This window comes from Pararge aegeria, chromosome 25, assembly GCF_905163445.1.
Source record: "Pararge aegeria chromosome 25, ilParAegt1.1, whole genome shotgun sequence".
NCBI classification, from domain to species: Eukaryota; Metazoa; Arthropoda; class Insecta; order Lepidoptera; family Nymphalidae; genus Pararge; species Pararge aegeria.
In genome coordinates, this window is record NC_053204.1 from 8,632,950 (window position 1) to 8,653,178 (window position 20,229).

The window sequence follows — 20,229 nt, forward strand, 5'->3', positions numbered from 1 at the left end:
CCTTACCTCTACCCTCCATAAACTGGAGCTAACTCTCAGAGTAGATATGCATGTAGGTAAATTGGTGCACTTCTATATTCTAGCGGATTTCGGTTACGCACGGACCTGTGAAAAGGGTTTTAAATAGCTAGAACCCAGAGCCAAAAAGCGAGTTATAGTAAAGGACCACAGATCCATGACCACACAATGACCCTGAATGTTGGTTAGATCTTATTGGATGGACCAGATGACAAAAATGTGAAATATGTCATAAATTGGTAATCACAGAATTGGTCTAAATGTCATAAAAATTTATTTGGACTCACGTGTTAATGTTATTTTTTTTAAGAATTGTTTCATCTTGTGCCTTTAATCGTTATACTATATCACAATGAAGCATAAAAGATTTGAAGAGAACATATTAGTTGACGAAGCGTACACAAACTATGGCAAAGTTGACAAAAATGCCGACGAAAAGAAAGGTTACGGGATCGCTAAACATTTCGCAGACACTTTGGAATACGGAGATAAAAAGAAATGGTTTCAGCAGGTAACAATATAATTTAAATTATAAGAAAGCTACAGCTTGATATATAAAACAATTTTTGAGATGGACGCCAGATACCTCAAAAATCAGCGAGAGTACTTCTTCAGACATTGGTTTTAGAGGTTTATGAGAGTAGGTAGAGTACCCTAGTAATCCACCTACTCTTTTAGAATTACCGTTATATGTTATTCTTAGGAAGTATTTTCTACTAACTAAGGATTTATATTTATTTATTTTATTCAGATGCCAGAAGAGCCATCATCCGCTGCCACAAATAGTTTATCACCAGAAAAAGTCGAGGAACTGAGGAAAGAAGCCAACAGTGTATTACACGGGGACACATCAGTTTATGAAACAAGTGAGTTTAACAACCGATTGGCGCAGCAGCTTGATCCTGCTTTTTAAGTCAAAGGCTATGATACCCACAACTGAAAAATGTGTGATGAACATGGATGATTTTATTTTAGGATTGACATTCAACTATATCTCAAAGTTTGATGTCAATTGAAGTGGCTCCCTAGTCTTCACCAGAGTGATAAAATGTGTTCATCACATTTGTGTGAGATGTAGCTCTACCTAGAGATAGACCAATGCATCTGTATGTTATTGTGAGGGCATTTTTCTTGCAAAGTAGATTGCAGTACTTACAACCCAACAGTTTAATTCTCTTTACAATATTTTGTGTGACAACCCATCTCTCTATAATTCTCCATTATTAGTATATATCTTTCTTTCTGCGTTTGTTTTTTTTTTATTACATTTGGTATTAATACTATATCTTAGCTTGATGGCTGAATGGTGCAGTGGGCAGAGAACCTGCTTTCGTTAATCGTGGCGGTGGGTTCCCACAACTGGAAAATGTTTGTGTGCTAAACATTAATGTTTTTCAGTGTCTGGGTCTTATCTGTATATTTTAGTAATTCTGTGTATTATATTCATAGAAATATTCATCAGCTATATTAGTACCCATAACACAAGCTACACTTACTTTGGGGCTAGGTGGTGATGTGTGTAATGTTGTAGTATATTTATTTATTTATTTATTCATATCTTAGCATGTCTACTATTTTATCTCTTCATATCAGTTATTCCTTCGAGTGGCTTCTGGAAGATATAGCTCTCTTTATAAATAGGTTTCCTTATTATGTTATTTTTTTAATTTTTGGAACTAAATAAAAATTAAATAGACTTAATCAGGCACTGACTCTGCTATTGCCACATCCTTACTCTTGAAAAGTTGTCTATTAAATATTTTGAATCCCAACAATCTCAATATATTAGTGATAGTTAACAGAATGTGCTCAGGCAAGAACTAGCTTATTTTTATTTCAGTATTCCTTTTTATTTGAAATTATAATTGATGGACCAAGCAGATCGCTTCCTGTGTCTCTCATATTATTGGCAACCATACCCTTTTGACCGGAACACAGCTGCTTGGCAGCAGCATGGCTGTATCATTTCCCTGGACTCTCAATTACTATTGGAACAGTGGACAAAAAACTACAATACTATTAAAATAGATTCCATTAAGTTCAAGATTACTTACTGCACCACAATCTTTTAGACTTCTTATAATCTTAATAAAGTTGTAAAATTGAGCATTTTTTACATCAATTTCTGTTTTGCAGAAACTAGCAAAAATGGCTCATCAGATCATCAATGGGCTAAAACACTGTTGACAAAAGGTACAATAGCAGACAGAGTTGCTGCTGCCACTATATTAATACAGGTATGGATGAATGTATTTACCTCTGCCGTTTTAACCAATTTACTACATTTTTGTCTGTGTAGTGCTTTATTGCTGCTCGTCAACGTTTATCATGGTTTTTTACTAATCCTGAAGGAAACCGTTTTTTGTCTTGGTATATATATGGCAGCCTCTGTTACTCGACTTCAACTGAGAATGCAAAAAATCTTGTTGATTGGTTGCTAAGATGGGGCAGGAAAGGAGACATTTAACTTTCGCATTAATAATGTTAGTTATATGGTGCTTAATAGGTGTGAAAAAAAACCACCTATGTATATATGTATATATAAACTTTAAGATGTTAAATGCCAAAGTTGGAATTGGTTAATGGAATGACAATCACTTTAAAAACTAAAATCTAAGTGAATAGATTTATTTATTAAAAATAGAATTGTGCTTGACCACGCATGGTAAGCATAGGTGTGGCTTAAAATAGGATGAATAGAAGATTACCTCTTGTTCTAATAATACCGACCTCTTTGACGACCTTTCTGGCGCAACGGTGAGCGCTGTGAATTTAAGTAGGAGGTCCCAGGTTCGATCCCCGGCTTGGGAATTTATAATTTCTGATTTTTCTCTGGTCTGGTCTGGCCGTGGCGAGTTACCACCCTACCGACATAGACGTGCCGCTAAGCGATTTAGAGTTCCGGTGCGATGTCGCGTGAAAACCGAATATACGAAGAATATGGTTTGACTACCATACTCCCTAATAGCTTAGCCCGCTAACATCTTAGACTGCATCATCACATATTACTAGGTGCGATCAAAGGCTAACTTGCAGTGGAATAAAAGAAATTAAAAAAGCCAGGTTAGTGGCTACACTAGATATAGATGTCAGAAAGGCATTCCAAACCCTATGTATGATTGAGCTGATATGGGCTATGGGAGCTTTGTGAAGTTAATTTTATGCCTATTAAAACCTATTGTAACATAAGTATTTGCAAATACAATAAGTAACTAGCGGACCCGCGCGACTTCGTCCGCGAATAAGTCGACTTAAAACAATAGTCGTATGTCCAATATAAATGATTCTGAGATTCCAATATAAAGAAATCCTAGCTAGATCGATTTATCGCCAAATCGTTGGAGCAGATTCCGAGATTCCAATTATATATATATAAGAATTGCTCTTTTAAAGATATAAGATAAGTAATTTGCATATGTCATGCCATATTTTTATTTGAGAATTTCGTTTTAGGATAACCCAATATACAATTTGACAGCGCTAAGAAATCTGATAAACAGTGTCAAACCTGCTAAAAAGAAGGACGGTATTGTTATTATTGGTAAGTAATATTTTTTTTACTAAATAGTGAACTTTGTATTACCTATGGAACATTATGAAATTCCACCATGAAAGTTATTTGTGGTAAAACTTCTTTACGCCCGCTTGATTAGGAGAGAAAGCTGGTTAATGTGTGACGAGAGCGTTACGAACGGCGAACAGAACTGGAGAGGGAGATAGAAGTTAGTGATGATAGAAAAAGAGTTAGTAAGGTTTTGTATGTTACTGTAGGTGCAAGAGCGAGTGATGCAAACACACAATTTTTCTTTCGTTCTCTCATAACTGGCTAGTTATATTTCGTATTTTGAACCAACCGCACCGAAAGGATTTGAACCTGCGACTCTGGCAATCGCGGCCTGAGCGCTTTTTCTAATTAAGCTACGGCCGAAAATTAGTATATGCCTTTTACATAAGTCTTATAGCGACAGTAAAATTTATAATACTGATAAATTGTACACTGTACTATAGTGATACATTCTTCTTTCTTTTTTTATAATTAATAAATAGTATATTGTGCAACAAGTGCGACAAGTTGTCGATTGCCCACGAAAGCGAAGTTGAACGCACGAGCGAAGTCTTTACAAGCAAATAACAAGTTTGAAAAGAAGAAAAAAATATATTTTGAACAATAAATAAAAATTAATTAATATTAATAAAAAAAAAAAAAAATTTTGAATTTTTTAAAAGGGCGAAGCCTTCTCAGACCAGAAATAATAGCTGAAAAATTAAGCATTCAAAAAAGTATCAATTAATTACAAAATTAAACTGTCAGACGCAACAGCGAGCGTCAAGATACTACTTTCCCCGCATGAGTAATACAAAAAACTTTAACATATTATTTCAGATGCACTCTCAGAGCTGCTAATATCGGAACTGTTGATACCAGATGTTAAACTACGTACGTTCGAACAGCATCCTCTGGACAAACTAGAGGAAATGACGTCCGGTAACAAGCAAGCTAAGAGGAATATACTCAAGCTGTGGTACTATGAGGATCAGCTTAAAGAGCTGTACGGAAGTACGTAGACCTCTAAGGTTACCTAAATAACCATATAAGTTATATTGTACATACATAAAATAAAACTGGAGTGTCTGTTTGTAATATTGAAATAACCGTTTTTTACTACATGTTTATGATGTATATACAGTGCATACACCATAATAACATTTTTTTAAATTTTTGTCTGTATGTCTGTTTGTTTCGGCTAATCTCTGAAATGGCCGGACAGATTTTTAACGGGACTTTTATTGGCAGGTAACTGATGTTATAAGGTGTAACTCAGGCTACGTTTATTTTACATAAATCATTACAAATATGATAAAGAGGAAATATTTTTATGTTTGTTTGTACCCAATACGCTCCGGAAGTACTGAACTGATTTTAACCATTTCTTCGCCAAAAGAAAGCTGAACTATCACAAAGTAACATATGCTATAATTTATTTTCAAACAAATTGGAGATCCATAAAAAAAAGCAATAAAGTTAACTAAAGTACCCCAAGTAGATGCGGTGATAGCCCAGTTGGCTAAACTTACCTTTCGGGGGGTCGAAAGCTTAAGCTACGGCTTCAGCCCTTCTCATTCTGACAGGTGCACCACACTGGACAATTAAAAAAACGCACATAACTCCGGATAGTTACAGGTGCTTGCTACAGATCCAACTCGAATATCCGCAGGTATTCGAACCCGGGGCCTTGATCACAGCCCTCACCACTGCGCCGGAGAGGTATCCTTATATCAATGAAGTTAATCTTTTGTTACAGCGTACGTGGAAGCGTTGAACAAGTTCGCACATGACTCGGTGGATGCCAATAAGGAGAAGTCGGTCAGTGCGATGTCGTACCTATTGATGCATCACCCGGAAAGGGAAAAAGTAGGTTCATATAATTTCATCTAGTGGTTACGAAAATGAAATGAAACTTATTAGAAGTAAGAATAAACTTATAGTGCAATATACTAGGTTACATAAAATTCATAATTCGTTTAAAGGTAATTGCATACAATTCTACAATAAACTACACATTGACATCTTGGAGATGTCTCTTAAAAAGTTCAAAGTTTGTATTAAACGTAAGCTTATAGAAAAGTCTTATTATAGTATAAAGGACTACGTAATCGATAAAAAAGCTTGGGTGTGAATTATTGCTCTAACCAGTTTGCTCTTCTAATAATTTTAAAATGACATTGTGAGATGGTGATAACAAAAAAAAACACCCGCTAAGTTTGTTGTGGGCTTCTTCTCGAGTTTGAAACCCTCGTAGCTTTAGTTTTAAGTTTACAAATGTGGTTATCGCCATCACCTCACTACTGTGTAATTCTTATGTACGCATCAAAAGTGCCAACTATGGGCCTACTTGAATAAAGATATTTTTGACTTTGACTTTGACTTTAAAATGCACTATTCCATTCAAAACGCGTCCTGGTCTAAAAAGAAGCCCAAAACAAACTTATAACTATTCCTCAGATGCTGTTAGCTAACATAATAAACAAGCTGGGAGACCCGAGTCAAACGGTGGCATCAAAGGTTATCTACCACCTGTGCCAGCTGCTGTACAACCACCCAAACATGAAGTCCGTTGTGCTCACCGAGATAGAGAAGATGCTTTTCAGGTGAGATTTTATTCTCATATCAACTAAACAAAATTTCAATATTTTAAAGAAAAAACTTAAAAACTTGTAATTTGCAAAATCTGAGTGCAGTGCTGGCTATGTATGACAGTATGAAGTATTTATAAATTTACGTTTTAATTTTTTTATAAAATTTCTGATTGATGTTTGTAGTTTTAATATTACCTACATATTAAGTAGATATTCTCATTGAGTGAAATTGTAATTTCTTCTAAAAAAATAAACGTCTTTAACCGCAATCTTAATCTCTTCTTTAAAGGAATAAGTATACTTACGGTAACCTAAGGTAAGGCAGAACGTTACTCTTGATAAAAGATAAGTAGATATAAACATCGGAATTACTCGAAATGGACATAAGTTAGTGACATCTGCATCTACCCCCTCAAATTGTGACCACGATGCGTCTAAGCGAATATGGGTTATATTGTCACAAAGTCTCTCAAAGGCACAAAAATGCTGTTAAGGTTTTCATATTTTCGCCTCTTGACCTGCTCAGCACTGGTAGGAGCCGCACCCACCATTGACGAGGTTGCCATGATTTGTGACCTCTGGCACAGCGGTGAGCTCTGTTGTTTTAACTTGGAGGCCCAGGGTACAATTTCTGGCAGGCGCAATTTGGGAATATGTAATTTCCTCTGGTATGGTCTAATGGGAGGCTTTGGCCGTGGCTAGTTACCACCCTACCGACAAAGACGTTGCCGCTAAGCGATTTAGCGTTCCGGTACGAAGACGCATAGACACCGATTAGGGGTATTACTAACATACTCCCTAACAGGTTAGCCCGCCACCATCACTTGCATCATCACTTCCCATCAGAGAGATTGCAGTCAAGGCCTAACTTATAGCGGAATAAAATAAAAGACATGTGGCATCCCACCCTTAAATTTTATTGATTTTTTTTCTCACTTTCTTTTCTATTTCTATAGGTCAAACATTTCATCGCGCGCCCAATACTACGGTATCTGTTTCCTGAACCAGTTCTTCCTCGGCAAGGATGACAATCGTATAGCGGAGAACTTAATAAGGATATATTTTGCTTTCTTCAAAGCTTCTATTAAAAAGGTGAGAATTCAATATCCGTTATTATGTTTATCACTTTGTCCTTTATAGTATGTGTATTCGAACTAAAACTTCTTTTTATGATTTTTATACTCTAAGGTGCTCTTTTTATGATGTTAATTAATACTCTAAGGTGTTAGGAAAAACAGTGAAGTGTAATAGTACACTTCACTGTTTACACACAACAATATTTTTATAATCTTAATATATATAAATCTCCTGTCACGATGTTTGTCCGCGATGGACTCCTAAACTACTTAACAGATTTTAAATTAAATTAGCACACCGTGAGCTGTCTGGTCCAACTTAAGAGATAGGATAGCTTAGATCTTTAATTATAGTCGCAATTTTATTTTATTGCAATTAATTAATTGACAGTCGCATGTTATATATACTACTACACTTATTTAAGGCTTAGCGATACTGAATACTTTAAAAACAAAATAAAACGCAGACAAAGTCGCGGGCAACAGCTAGTAATTATAATAAAAATATAACTAAGTCTTAAAACCCACTTTATCGTGTACAACTCTGACGCCCGCTGAGTGACTCTGAGCCTTCTTATGAGGCCCATAGTAAGCGACCGCGTTCCTGATCCGTAAGTCATCACAGTTCGAAGACTGCCGTCAATTATAACTAGGAAATAATACCTTTTAAACAGTTAAAATTTTTTTATTCCAGGGCGAAATCGACTCTCGGCTAATGTCGGCCATTCTGACAGGCGTGAAGCGCGCCTACCCATTCGCCGACAAAGACCGGCTTGCAGAAACCTCCAGCCACGTGGACGCTATACACAGACTGGTGCATCTAGCGAGCCTCAATGTCGCCATACACGCTTTGGCGCTTCTGTACCACATCAGTGATGCTTCCAAAGGCACTTCGGATAGGTGAATCTTTATTCCAACTGATCGACATAAATCAACTGGCTAACTTAAGTAAACTGACCGACAGTGACCGACGGGCAACAAAGATTCAAGATACAAATACCGATACCCATTACCGGCCCACTACAGGGCACGGGTCTTCTCCCACAGTGAGAAGGGGTTAAGGCCGTAGTACACCATGCTGGCCCAGTGCGGATTGGTGGACAAAGACCTATTAATTATAGATAAATATACTACCACAATACACCCATGGCCATGTAGCCCCAAAGTAAACGTATCTTGTGTTATGTGTACTAAGATGGCTGATAAATATTTTTATTAATAATATACATAAATACTAATAAAGTACAGACATGTCATTTATATTCCAATTCAAATGGACCATGACAAATTCGCCGACAAAAGCCAACTCGCCGACATAGACCGACTGGCCGACAAGGACTGGTTGACCGATAAAAGCCAACTAGTTGACATAGACCGACTGGCCGACAAGGACTGATTGACCGATAAAAACCAATTGGCCGACATAGACCGACTGGCAGACAAGGACTGATTGACCAATAAAAACCAACTGGCCGACATAGACCGACTGCCCGACAAGGACTGATTGACCGACAAAAGCCAACTGGCTGACAAGGACTGACTGACTAGCTAACTAATTTTTATGTAACTAAGGCGTTTATTTGAGAATAAAATAATAAATAAATAAATAAATATACTACGACAATACACACATCGCCATCTAGCCTCAATTTAAGCGTAGCTTATGTTATGGATACTAAGATGACTGATGAATATTTTTTATTAATAATATACATAAATAATTATAATATACATATAAACACCCAGACACTGAAAAACATTCATGCTCACCACACAAACATTTTCCAGTTGTGGGAATCGAACCCACGGCCTTGGACTCAGAAAGCAGGGTCGCTGCAAACTGCGCCAATCGGCCGTCAAATAATATAATAACGCGTTCTCCCCAGATATTACACCGCCCTCTACCGGAAACTAACGAACGCGGAAATTTTCAACACTACACATTCCGCACTACTCTTCTCGCTCATATACAAGTCAGTGAAGCAGGACACCAATGTTGAACGAGTGACGTCATTCATAAAGCGACTTCTACAGGTAAGATGTAATCATAATTTTATATTAAACTCATACCCCGTCTCTACTGGTACTGGTACGCTATATCGCTTGGTTGCGAGTCTTTGTCGGTAGCTAGGCATGGCCGAAGCCTCCGACCGGATCAGATCGGAGAAAATTCAGAAATTATAGATTTCATAATTGCCCATACGGGAGAACTCTAGACATCCCATTTATAATACAACAAAGTTCGCCACAGAGCCAGGTAGATTGCCATTCTCAAAGATCAAAACTGGTCAGTATAATCAATAAAAGTCAGTAATTTTGAATTTAGAGTCAGTATTTTTTTTATAATTTATTTAGTGGTACTTAGCTACACTTGGAGGAAATATCAGATTTATAATTTTTTAAGATTTTTCAAACCGACAGTATTTGAACCTTCGACTCTCTGACAATCGAGGCCTGAGCGCTTTACGGCTACGTCTCTCATTCCACCAATGCTGAAATTCATATATTATGCTATCTTTATAAGTGTTATAGCTACTGTAGCTCCATCTAGTAGGAAACATTGCAGTTTCGATCTTTCTAAGTTCCATATTACAATGAGACACTTTTTTTTTTAAATAAATAAATAAATATACTATGACAATACACATCGCCATCTAGCCCCGAAGTAAGCGTAGCTTGTGTTATGGGTACTATGATAGCTGACGAATATTATTATGAAAATTATACATAATTACTTATAATATATACATTATAAATACCCAGATACTGAAAAACATTCATGTTTAGCAAACAAACATTTTTCCAGTGGAAATCGAATCTACGAAATCAGAAAGCAGGGTCGCTGCCCACTGCGCCAATCGGCTGTCAAACTAAACTTTGAAATTTAAAAGTTCAAAAATGTCTCATTGTAATAAATAGAAAAATATTACTACTATAATAGTTCTCGTTATAACTGACAATCTAGTTTTTTTATTCGCAAGTTGTGGCAGTCTCTCAGTGGGTCTACAATATAACATTAATATGTTTTTTCATTGTTGAAATAAATAAAAAAAATGTATTTCTTATGTATCCACAGTTGTGCTGCTACATGAACCCGGCTCAAGCTTGCGGAATGTTATTCTTGGTATCGCAAGTTTTGAAAAATGCCGACAAGAAGGACGCACTCAAATTAGTTTGGAGTAAAAAGGAATCAAAGGAGGTAATAATATGGAAAAGCGAATGGAAAATATATCAGGCCTTCAAAAACAAATGTTGCAAAAAAGGACTATTTCATTAAGTTTCTTTTTTTGTATTTCAGGAAATCAAAGACGACCCCGAAACTCAGCAAGACTCAGAAGAGGTTGTGGAAGATATAGCATCAGAACTAAAAGACACAGAGGAGAAAGTTGAAGAGAACGTAGAAGAAGTTAAAGTAGAGAAGAAGAAGATTGATCTTTTGCATGGTGATAAAAGAGATCTGTTAATAGGTGAGGATCAGTCATTTATCTTTGTTATTATAATTTTGAGGTAGAATTTGTTAGATAGTGATAAAATATTATATAGACCTGAATTTACAGTGAAATTTTAAGGATGCGTCAAAAGACACATTTCACACACACAAGTTTAAATGCGATTACAATTCATTGCAGTCTAAGTACGTTACTTTTACATGAAAACTGACATGAATGTTTTTGAAATTATAATAATTTCTCTGGATTATAGATATTATTATAATTTCAAATTATTATTATAAATTCAAAAAATATTTGATTGAAATAGTACAGCAAATCAATTTGTTTGTTTACTCATTGACAATACCAGCGCGCAAGTAAAAGCCTGCCTCCTTAGCACAAGCATCGTGGGTGCAGGTTGCCATGTCGGAGTCCTAGTAGCCCCTTTCAGCCTTAAATATATATAACAATAGCTGTAGCCCGCGGCTTCGGCCGCGTTTTTTGGGACTGTTGATTATCCGGGATAAAATGTAGCCTATGTGTAAAGTTGGGTTCAAAGTCTATCTCCATTCCGAATTTCATTCAAACTGGTTCAGCTCAGTTTTAGTGAAAGAGTAACAAACATCCAATCCATGCAAAGTTTCGCATTAAAAATACAAGTAGTATATAAAAAATTCTACATTTTGTTTTTCGTACAGAAGACGACGAAGAAGAAACATACGTCGACCTGAAGATCGACGACGAAGGTAACATAAAGCCCAAGAAGCGACGCGCGACCGCTGTGACGGGCTGGTATCACGCGAAAGTTAAACCTGACGAAAAGAAAGAAGAGACAGAAGACAAAGAAGTTACCGCTAAGATACAGCTAAAAAAGACAATTAATATGGATAAAGTTAGTACAGCGAATTATTGATCAAAATTGCTTTCGTACACACAACTGGAAGATGTTAGTGTGATGAACATAACAGAATTATTTAATCGTTTTTGCGGGATTCATAAAAACCAAAACATTATGTCGTAGGTAACTGAGATTTCAATGAATAATTTACGGTTTTCCCAAAAAAATCCGTAGGTGATAACGTAATTCAGTCCGCACGCACGCGACCCGGCGTTTTTGTGCAACAAATTTGTGGGCAAAACTCAGTTGCTTTATATTTCAGGAAAGGAATTATTTGATACAAATCACAGTTTTTGCGGGATGTATAAAAAAACGATTGTGTGGTTTTATGAAGTTACAGTAAAAGTGAATCTTTTTTTTTCACATTATAAACATTTTCCTGACGGCCGACTGGCGCAGTGGGCAGCGACCCTGTTTTCTGAGTCCAAGGCCGTGGGTTCGATTTCCACAACTGGAAAATGTTTGTGTGATGAACATAAGTGTTTTTCAGTGTCTGGGTGTTTATATGTATATTATAAGTATTTATGTATATTATTTATAAAAATATTCATCAGTCATCTTAGTACCCATAACACAAGCCACGCTTACTTTTTGGCCTCGGCTGCTCTGACGAGCGCCTGCCACTTTATCCCTACTCCGCGGCCGACCGTCACGCGACATGCAACACAGTTGAAAACTTTCACTTTAAAAACCAACACTTTAGGTCGCAGTTAGCAGTGTCATTTCAATTAATAAATTACGGTGTACCCAACAAATTCGCAGGTGATAACGGAATACAGTCCGCACGCACGCAACCCGGCGTTTGCGGGCGCTCACTGCACGGCGTATTTGGAGCTGTTACCGCTGGCGAACCACTTCCATCCAACCGTGAAGCTGTTTGCTGAGAAATTGATACACGGTGAGTTATTATTTTTCTGCTGAACCTTTTTTTTGTTCTTTTGGCGAGATGGAAAAAAATTATGAGAGTGAATTTTTACGATGCGCGCGCACACCGACACCTGAATTCTATAGTTCTAGGTGGCATGAAAATCGATAACTATGTTCAAGTTGTATATTCTAGTATTTTTATATTTAGAACACGTGTTTCGTAACAGTAGAAACAGTGTGAATAAATAAATATGTTTACGTTGATAAAACCTTTTTTATTTAAATACAATCTTTTTGATTAATTTTAATATTAATCGTAAATAACTAAAATGCAGCATTTTAGTTATTTTTTTCGATACGCCAAAGTAATATAACTTCTAACGCGTGTGCATAGTTACACACACTCTGCTTTTTTTTAACGGTAATAATTGACGGTATTAAATTATCTCTTGCTTCAACGGTGAAGGAAAACATCATGAGATAACCTGCATGCCTGAGAGTTCTACATAATGTTCTCAAAGGTGTGTGGAGTCCACCAATCTGCACTGGGCCAGCGTTGTGGACTACTGCCCTAAACCCTTCTCACCGTGGGAGGAGATCCGTTCGAACCCACGGCCTTGGACTCATAAAGCAGGGTCGCTGCCCACTGCGCCAATCTGCCGTCAAATATTAGTAGGGATTCTACAATAAAACAGTAGAGTCACTACAAACAGACAGATTTAACGTTTCAAAAATGCTTATATAAGGCCTATTTGAAATAAATGAATTTTGAACATACAACTGCACTCATTGCATAAGTCATGACAGCGTGGATTGCTGGCTTAATTCCTCGCTGAACAGCTACGCTGCTGGTTTGCCTATAATCACAACGAGATTGTAGTAGTAGCACAGAGCATGCTGCTGACCGTTTTCCGTTAGTCCCCGTATTCCCTTAGTCACCCGTTCCCACGACACCCGCGGAAAGAGGAGAGGTGGTGACAACTGATCTGCCGTCACCACGTTTTTTTTTCAGATACGCATGCCGGTTTGCCAGTAATTGGGTTTACAGTACAACCTTATGTTTCTCAATTTTGTAGTTCCTAAGCTTGTTTCGGTGTATAATCTGTTGGTGAACCTAATAAATAAATAAATGTGAGATATGATAACAAAAAAAACACCCGGCTAAGTTTGTGGGCTTCTTAGACCGGCAGGGGTATTGCGTAGCTCGCGAAAGGCTTACGACATGCGTAAATCTTACAATCACTGCTGTCAAACGTCACTTTTGTTTATTTATTGTTTGGCAAAGTGACATTTGACAGCAGTGATTGCAAAATTTACGCCTGTCGCGAGATACGTAATCACCCTGCCTGACGCGTTTGGAACCCTCGTAGATTTAGTTTTAAGTTTACGAATATGGTTATCGCCATCATCTCACTACCGTGTAATTCTCATGTTATGTACGCATCAAAAGTGCCACCTGGGCCTACTTGAATAAAGGTATTTCTGACTTTGACTTTGACATTGTCCACAGATCAAATAATCCAATACAGCGGTGATCCGCTCAAAGATTTCGCAGGTATACGTTTTCTGGATCGCTTTGTATTCAAGAATCCTAAGAAACGTACCGACGACCAAGTCGAAGGGGAGGTAAAGAGGGTCAAGGGCTCGCATCCCAAGTTTGCTGTACGGAAGAACTACATGGCAAAGGGTGAGTGGATATAAAGTTTTTGCTTAAAACATCTAGGTTGCTTTACCATTGATGAATTTCTTAATTACAAGATTTCATTGAAGCAAGCTACTTCGCTTTCATCTCACACAAGATAGAACATTGAGTTGTAAAACAGTGTTGAGTTTCTTGTCAGTGCTTATATTAGACCTATTTGAAATAAATAAATTTTGAATTTGAACTTGATTTTTTTTTTGTTTTCCTGGTTGCAACTTGCTAAACATTGTCTTTATGCATTAGGCAACGTCAATTAGTGCAGAACCATACAAAATTTTAGTTCTTCTTCATCCTTCAACCAGTTTAAGCGGTGCGGGACAGTGGGTAGTGGGGGGTCAGTTCAGTGCAAAGTGGATCAAACAGCAGAAAAAAATAAAATGAATGGGAACTTTCGTTAGGATAGCGTCGCTTGTTTAAGAATACTTATATTAAAAAAAAGTGTTAAATTTGTTGTGACAAAGATCATCTTCTACAATAAATTTTTAGTAACGTTAACATTTTTGCTTTTAGGTATTAAAAGTATATCCGTGAACTCATCAACATATTTGAACGAAGATGCAAAGAGGATTCCTGTGGACGAGAAATTCTTATATGAGTAAGACTTATTTTTACATATTTCTACTCTACTACAGGAGGGTAATGTATTTATCAGTCTAGGATGCATAGACGTTGGTAGATTTAATTGGCATAATTAAAGGAATAAGGTGGCCACCGACTACGCCTTTTTGTTAAACATTGGGTAAATAGAAAATATTTTTTATTTAATTAGGGTTTAACACTTTTTATAGGTATCGTAAATCTCGCCGTAGTTATGATTCAGTTTTGGAACTTTTATTTCAATGACATTATACTTTATATTGCGCGTTATGAAATCAAATTAGTTAATTATTCCAAAAAGATGTGCGCACGGTTATAGCATATAATTATTAGTGCCCACTGAAAAGACCTTCGTATCCAGAGAGGATGCCAATACAAATTTTGACTCATCTGCAGTAATCGCACTACCAACTTAAAGCAGAGAAAATTTTGTGCCCCATCTGTTGTACACATATTTTTAATCTAGTTTAATAAGGTTTGAAAGTTAGCCTTTCCTTTTCTACAAGTATTAATGTGAAAAGGAAGGAAAGCCCTACTTTAAGATTTGGCAGTTTAATTTCGTCTTTGTTTAACAGAATGAGCACTATTTTTTTTTTTTTTAATATTTAGTCTTAATATGTCTCAGAGTCAATTTTGATTATTGATACACTTAATATTAACTACTATATTTCTACACTCTACAAAATAAACAATCTTTTCATTACTTTTTGTGTAAAGTATGTTTTAACAATATAAAAATAAACTTATTTGTGTGATGAATATACATGTTTTTCAGTATTTGGGTTTATATCATTCTTAAAATATTCATCAGTCATATTATTACCCGTAACGGAAGCTACGCTTACTTTGGGGCTCGATAGCGATCTGTAAATTGTCGTAATATATTTATTTATTATTATTTAAATTAATTAATTTTCTTTACTAATCAAATGTATTTCATCCCACTTCTGCAGTTTCCTACAGAAACGTCGGCACGTCAAAGATCCGGACGACGATGAAGACAGTGATAACGATTCAGTGACCAGCGAAGACTTTGAACAGTACCTCGACTCGTTAACAACATCCAAGGCTGCACAAGGTAAGTTTACCATAGATAATATATATTACTATAGATTATGTCAGTCAATCACTATGGTTTTTATTTTGGCATGAAAAGTAGCAAATGTACTTACGAGTATTAAAAGAGCTTTACAATATGCAAAAAAAAATACGTCTACCCGTTGCTCCGTTGCTGCGTGAAAGAAGCACAAAGAGACACGCATTTCCAAATTTATATTATTAGTACTATCCAAAGTTATAGTCCACCAATCCGCACTGGGCCAGCGTGGTGGGCTTTAACTACGGGTGAATATAGCTGGACCGATGACTTAACGTGCTCTCCTATGCAGAACAAAGTGAATTTCCTAACTCCAAACTGGTACTAGCACTCAACTCTTAAGTTTCGGAGTTATGCTCGTTTTGAGCAGTTTAATATACAATCGTGAGGAGATCTGCATACCTGAGTAGTCTCCGTAATGTTCTCAAAGGCGTGTGATGTCGACCAATCTGCTGGGCATAAGTTGAATAGAAGAATTCAATGTTACGTATAGGTTTCAATCTCTTTGAAGCCAGGATCTTGCGTGTAGACAAAAATTCTAACCGCTGGACCAATGTGTGGGCGGTTACAAGTGTCATACAAACAAACAGATAAACTAACAAATCTTTTCAGAGTCTGACGAGGAATTAGATTATCTAGCGGAAGTTGCTGCGGCGAAACAGAAGCGTCCCGGCAAAGGTGACGAGCAACAAAGCGATGATGAACTTGGCGGTGGTGGTGATGATGATGATGATGAAGCTATTGGTGAACATAGCGGTGATGAAGGTAAATAAATAAATAAATAAATATACTACGATAATACACACATCGCCATCTAGCCCCAAAGTAAGCATAGCTTGTGTTATGGGTACTAAGATAACTGATGAATAATATACGTAAATACTTATAATATATATATAAACCCTCAGACACTGAAAAACATTCATGTTCATCACACAAACATTGTCCAGTTTTGGGAATCGAACCCACGGCCTTGGCTCAGAAAGCAGGGTCGCTGCCCACTGCGCCAATCGGCCGTCAGCAAAGATAAGAATATTTGTCAAGTTAGAAATGGAATCAATTGTATTATGAAAATTAAGCTTTATTTGCTCTACAAAAAGCTGGAGAATCTGCATGGTGTAATTTATAATTTCTTCAATCCCACCAAAAAGATGTTCGGCAATATACCCACTACTCGCGTTTCGCTCCGAAACCGGAGCATCCTCGAAGATCTTTTTGGTGTTGAATGGTGCATAAGTATATTTAATAAGGAACCCGGCTAAGTTTGTTGTGGGCTTCTAGACCAGGGCGCGATTGGAACCCTCGTAGCTTTAGTTTTAAGTTTACGATTGTAGTTATCGCCATCACTACTCACTGCTATGTACACATTTTGTATATAATAACGCATCAAAAGTGCCATCTATGTGCCTATTTGAATAAAGAAATATTTGACTTTGACTTTGGAATCACCGATGTAAAAATATTAAATCAAACGAAGCATTTATATTTTTCCATACGAACCTACTACCGTCCACTGTGATCACCAAACCCGCCTGCCCAGCGCGGTGATAATGGGCAAACCCTCGCTTTGGGAGAGGCCTTTAGTCCACCAGTGGGCTTTTATAGGCTATTGATGATGATGATGATTCTCCATGAATTGGGCCTCGAAATGTAAAAAAAAGATTTTTAAATCCCACTGATATTTTTGCATCGATGTCGACCGAATGCTTTCTTAGTCCAAGACTGTGGTGTTGACTCCCACAACTGGAAAATGTTAGTGTGATGAACTTGGATGTTTCTCAGTTTCTGGGTGTTTATTTATATATTATTCATAAGAATATTCATCAGTCATCTTGGTACCCATCACACATGCTACGCTTACTTTTGGGCTACATGGCTATGTGTGTATTGTCGCAGTATATTTATTTATTTCCGAAGATAAGCGGTTTCATAAAACTCAAAAACAAACGTTGTACTTTTTCACAGATGGCAGTGATGGTGACTTGGATATATCGGGAGATGAAGACGAACCTGCGTTATCTGGAGATGAGGATGGTTAGTTATATTGCCATTGTTTTAAAATAAAGTACAATGTCTTACATATCTCGGCCTTGCGGGGAGAAAAATTATTCTACCCTTGTAGTAGGGCTAGGTATAATAGCTAGTAGGTATAATTTTAAAAATATTCATTATAATTTTATATTATTAATTTCTAGGTATAATTTTTGGTAAAATTATATCCCCCGATTATATCCCATACAAGGGATATAATTAACCTGCTAAAGCACGGGAACATGGAATAGAAGAAGATAACCCTTGTTTTTCCTCTCTATCATTTATTGATTTAATTTTTTTTCTAAATTCTTAACAATGCTTAAAAAATAAAAAAACACTATTAAAAATTTATAAGAAAAAACATCCACCCACCGCTTGCGGGGCTTTTGAATGCCCAAGCAACCGGCGGTCAGGGCTCCAGAGTGAGGAACCTCCTCACAAAATTTTATCTTTTCCTACAGCTTTATAAACTCACAAGACTTCAAGACTTTACGCACAAGTGAAAATAATATATATACATTTGATAATAAACAGTGTACCTATTATTCCCAGTCACCGGCTTTGGCAAGTGGACACGTAAATTTTATCACGGAATATAATTTTTGCCTCCTGCCTTTATTCTTTTATATGCAGGTAAAGATAAAACCTAAAAAAGTCGAAATACCAATTTTCGAACATATGTTTTGAATAATGAAGAACTAATGCAAGCTTTCATTCCCTATTTCAACCCGTTGTGATTTCTTCAAAAGTTGTGAATCAGTTGGTTCCATTTTCTTTTTCTACCTAAATACCAAGTTTCATGGATACAATTTGAAAAGTTACAGGCCTTTATAGTAAATTACGTTGAAAAAAAAAGTATATGTGTACATCTTTTTGTGACTATGTAAAAGTTTTGATGAAGGTGTTTAGTTTAACCTTTTTTTTATAATTAGGAAGGGAAAATCCTCATGGAGATCCCTATGGATAGTGCCAGACTCCTACCAGCTAAAAACCCCTCCTGCCTTCTAAACGTTAGTGTACCTGCCTTTTTGGCCTGCCACTAACGTCATTGTCCTTTTACCTTCCCTCTCTTCCGTCACTTTCCTTTACTTTTATTGTCGCTTCCATTAATTTTTTATAGATTCCCATTTCTCTGATGCCTTTAGCATTATGGAGGTTAGGTTTTCTGTCTTCATTTCACTGATTAAACACCTTGTTACAGAATTGATGCTTGAAGATAGCGACGACGATGAAGAACAAATTGATGTACCTGGGAAAAAAATGGCAAAGAACAGGAATAAACTTAAACTTAAAGGTATTTTTTTAAATTTCAAAGTATATATAGACAGAACAAGATTAAAAAAAAAATTATAAAAGATAATAAAATACACAAAGGCGGTCTCAACTCTTACTTGCTGTGCTTGCATAGTATATCCCTGCTTCCCTAGTCAGTTGCTACCAAAGTTTGAATCCTAAGTAGCCTTTGGCATTCCCGGGGCTATATATGTATATGTACAAACTATCCGTTGCTGTGTGAAAAAGGGAAATAAATTAATATAGTCTAGTAGAAGTTATTAGTTCATCCTAATCAAACTGATAACGGGCTCACTTCAAGTCTTCGGTCTCCTTTAAGAGTGCAAAGGGAAAAGTAAAATATGGAGTGGAGAAAATAAGGGGACACGTACGTGCCTCTAATCTATGTCGCTTAGAAACCGAGGGTACGGGTTAAGTATAATTGCTATACAACAATCATCACTAACGTCTAGGCGAGAGTGCAGTCGAGTGCTAACTTGTAGTGGTATAAAAAAAGGGTTTAAAAATACTAAAGGAATTTATGAACTAATTTTATTAGCTTAAAATTGTAAAATAAAACATACGAAATAAGAACCAAGCTTTATGTTTACAGGCAGCGAAGACCTAGGTTCATTATTCGCTTCAGCAGAAGAATTCTCTACATTATTAGAGGAAACAGCGACAAACAAAAAACAAGGTTCGAGTCAGGCCGTCTCGAACACAGATAACGCTAGCACAAAACAGCTTGCCTGGGAAGATAATAGGGATAGATGGATCAAAGGATACAATAAAAAAATCCTCGGCCACAAGGGAAATAACAAAAATTTCAAGAAAAACAACTTCAAAGGCAACCCAAACAAGATGGCGGATAAAAAAGGCGGGAAGCGAAAAGGCAGTGACTTTCACGCCGCTGGCGGAAAAAAGAGGAAACAAAAGTAATGCTGATATAAAATAAATGTTGATTTTAAAAGTTTGTTATTTGGTTTTATTTTAATTTTCTTAGGTACTATTAAATCACTTAATAACCGAACTTGGCTGGACTTTAAATGGCTTATTTAGAAATATAAAGCTTACAACCTAAAATAAAAAAGTTTTAGCTT

The 20,229-nt window shown here is 36.6% G+C and overlaps 1 protein-coding gene across 1 annotated transcript; it reads left to right on the plus strand.

The window, feature by feature from the left end:
- The first annotated feature begins 253 nt into the window (after nucleotides 1-253).
- On the plus strand, nucleotides 254-20,068 carry LOC120634858 (CCAAT/enhancer-binding protein zeta). The gene is made up of 21 exons (XM_039905694.1): nucleotides 254-529; nucleotides 770-884; nucleotides 2,155-2,255; nucleotides 3,472-3,559; nucleotides 4,403-4,576; nucleotides 5,322-5,431; nucleotides 6,023-6,168; nucleotides 7,113-7,248; nucleotides 7,927-8,132; nucleotides 9,119-9,266; nucleotides 10,309-10,431; nucleotides 10,531-10,699; nucleotides 11,362-11,555; nucleotides 12,324-12,459; nucleotides 13,939-14,115; nucleotides 14,641-14,725; nucleotides 15,681-15,805; nucleotides 16,436-16,588; nucleotides 17,789-17,857; nucleotides 19,059-19,151; nucleotides 19,743-20,068. Exons 1-21 carry the CDS (start codon nucleotides 371-373, stop codon nucleotides 20,066-20,068), a joined length of 3,033 nt encoding a protein of 1,010 aa, XP_039761628.1. The 5' UTR covers nucleotides 254-370.
- Nucleotides 20,069-20,229: the final 161 nt, after the last annotated feature.